Here is a 2,500-nt window from a genome sequence, read left to right on the forward strand (position 1 = left end):
TGATGAACAATTCCGTGGATAAACGCACCGCCCGGTTTCGCATATATTTTTTCCCGATGCGGGCAGGTCATGCAAGCATTTATAGACATATCAAATTTTATCTTCATTCAAAAGATTAAGATAACAATATGGGATGTCTACATTGTCATGGACATTTTACGGAAATATGTGCAGTTTAGATTATCCTTTAGAATTTTTCTGACAGATGCTGCGATACAGACGGTGTTACGTGGATAACAAATGTGTTGCCAACTTAACGGTGATTGTTCAAATAACTATGTATCCGTGAAAACGAAGACATTTGGTTGATTTTTTAAAAATCGATAGCATTTAGGTGATTTCACGAATTTTAATCTCGCCCTGAGAAAAAAGGTACTGGTGATTTGTCCAAACATTGTTAAAAGGCATCCAACGTCTACCTTTGTTTTCAAAAACAACTTTTCAAGCTGGAAAGATTCCAATCTTACATTAGTTTGTTTGTGTTACATGTCTAATATTCGTTCATTTTCTTCAACGGTCCATGCATCATTCAACTCTTCTTAGCGGAAGGAAAAACTTTGGCTGAGAATGGACCCCCTCTAGGTCCATAAAAAATACATTACCCAATGCTCACAGGGCGTTGATTGCAGTTCTCATTCGGTGATTGGCTCAGTGGTTGTCGATAATTCATGCAGATACTTGGCTATCAAGATAGACGCTGTCATCGATGAATTTTCGAAAATAAAAGCGGTCAATTTGGCTGCTCATTCATCTTCTGTGTTATGTGAATATTTTGGATACAATTTCGTTTTTGTGGTTTTCCGTCTTTGTAGGGTTCCTTTAATTAAACTTCAATGTTCGTTTGCTGCATCTTGTGATTCCTGCATGAGATTGCCATTTGTCGGTCAAGGTCTTCGAAGTACTTTGCATTGCTGAGAACGAACTGTTATTTACATGTGTCGAAATCATGTGTCGGTTTTCTTTAACTTTCAGGTTTAAAAAGACTGCCACAAAAGAAACGTTATTTTGGAGCCATTGATTTATGGAAAATCGATTAATTATTAAATAAATACAGCCGACCGGGTCTTCTGTCTACCAATTGGCTTTGACAGAGATCACCATATAGCCGGTTAGGGTTACTTTCTGGCGGAATTCAAGTAGAAGAGATGTAAAAATAACGTTGGCACCAATATTTGATTAGTGTTGGATATCCTTATCTGCCGCCTTTGTGTTCGAAGTTTCCAGACGGAATTCGCGTAAGAGAAATAAATTTGTACTTTCAGCCCGACAGGTATGTTTGGTCTTGAGCGGGCACTTTCACTTCGTGTTTACCGACAATCGTGTCTCGTCACGCTCTAGCATGGTGTAAGACGGCAAACAGGAATTATCGTTGTATAAGTAGTTTCTAAAGTTGTCTGATTATTGAAAACTAATGCCGGCGAATGCTGGCTACAAGTTATTGCTTACAGTGTTTGTTTTTTTTTTTGTAGACTGATTGTAGTAATTACAAACTGCCAGTTCGTTGTACTGCTCAGTGCCAGGCGGAGTCTTAAAGGGAATGTACTATGTTTGTTGAGAACGTTTGCAACTTTAAATGCCGCCATTGGCTCTCTGCTCTAAATCCAGTGTCTTGAGCTGCGTACAAATAAAGGAACGTCAGTTTACCTTATCCAAAACACCAATAATGCTCTTTTTGAGGGCTATGACAGCCGTTGGGTCTTGTAATTTGAATCATTTCTTCAATATGTTTCCTTTGTAAGTTGTCTGCTCCGGTTTTTTACTCGAGAAGGGTAATGACAAATTATTAGTATTGCTTTGAAGGTCATTAACATACAAGCAAACTACATCTAAACACCTTCCATTAGATTTAGCTAATTGTATTTGCCATCCAAGATTTCCGTTATCATCGCACTAAAGTGCAGTTTGAAAGGCGACCGACGCCTTCCTAGGTAAGATTTACCTTTTCTTTCTAGCAACCAATGTTCTACAGCGAGATATTTTTAGAAGAATGTCTACCTAAGTATTTGCCTGATTCCCACGTTGTTATCACGTGCTTGTTAGAAAATGCATACGTCAGACAGGCGCCGTTTCGGTACAGTGCCACATAGCATGTTGCTAATTTATCGCATCCCCCCTTAATGATACAGTGCAGAAGTATAATTTGGCATTACTTTGGTAACTTTCTCCTTAATCCAACTCTCTCCTCGTGTTAATTGCATGTCAACTGTCCAGGAATTAACTGGGATAAACTGCGGAGTCCATTTTTAGTGAGGAAAAAAAAATACCATTGTGCGATTGCGTTCTCCGCAAAACCGTTAACTCGGTCTTTTCTCGTTGTTTTTGGAAATGACGACATGTGGAAAAACGTGAAACTCACTTGAAGAACCATTGTTATTGCCCACTGAGCCTACATGTATGTTTTGTGGCGTTTCGTTCTCGTCGATATTACTGTTGCTTTAGCGTCGTATTCTCTTTCTGTTCCCTTTTATAATTACAATTTTTCTTTGATCAGTCATCTTTA

General features: G+C 38.6%; 1 protein-coding gene across 2 annotated transcripts in view; it reads left to right on the forward strand.

The window, feature by feature from the left end:
* LOC137971557 (ankyrin repeat domain-containing protein SOWAHC-like) overlaps window positions 1-2,500 on the forward strand; it is a 19,896-nt gene that overhangs the window by 11,664 nt on the left and 5,732 nt on the right. For both annotated transcript variants that reach the window (XM_068818423.1, XM_068818386.1), the window contains exon 5: window positions 2,492-2,500. This exon is cut by the window's right edge and continues 80 nt beyond it. In XM_068818423.1, the coding sequence (XP_068674524.1) occupies window positions 2,492-2,500 (9 nt within the window). The remainder of the gene's footprint in view (window positions 1-2,491) is intronic.

This window comes from Montipora foliosa, chromosome 1 (assembly GCF_036669935.1).
Source record: "Montipora foliosa isolate CH-2021 chromosome 1, ASM3666993v2, whole genome shotgun sequence".
Taxonomy (NCBI): Eukaryota; Metazoa; Cnidaria; class Anthozoa; order Scleractinia; family Acroporidae; genus Montipora; species Montipora foliosa.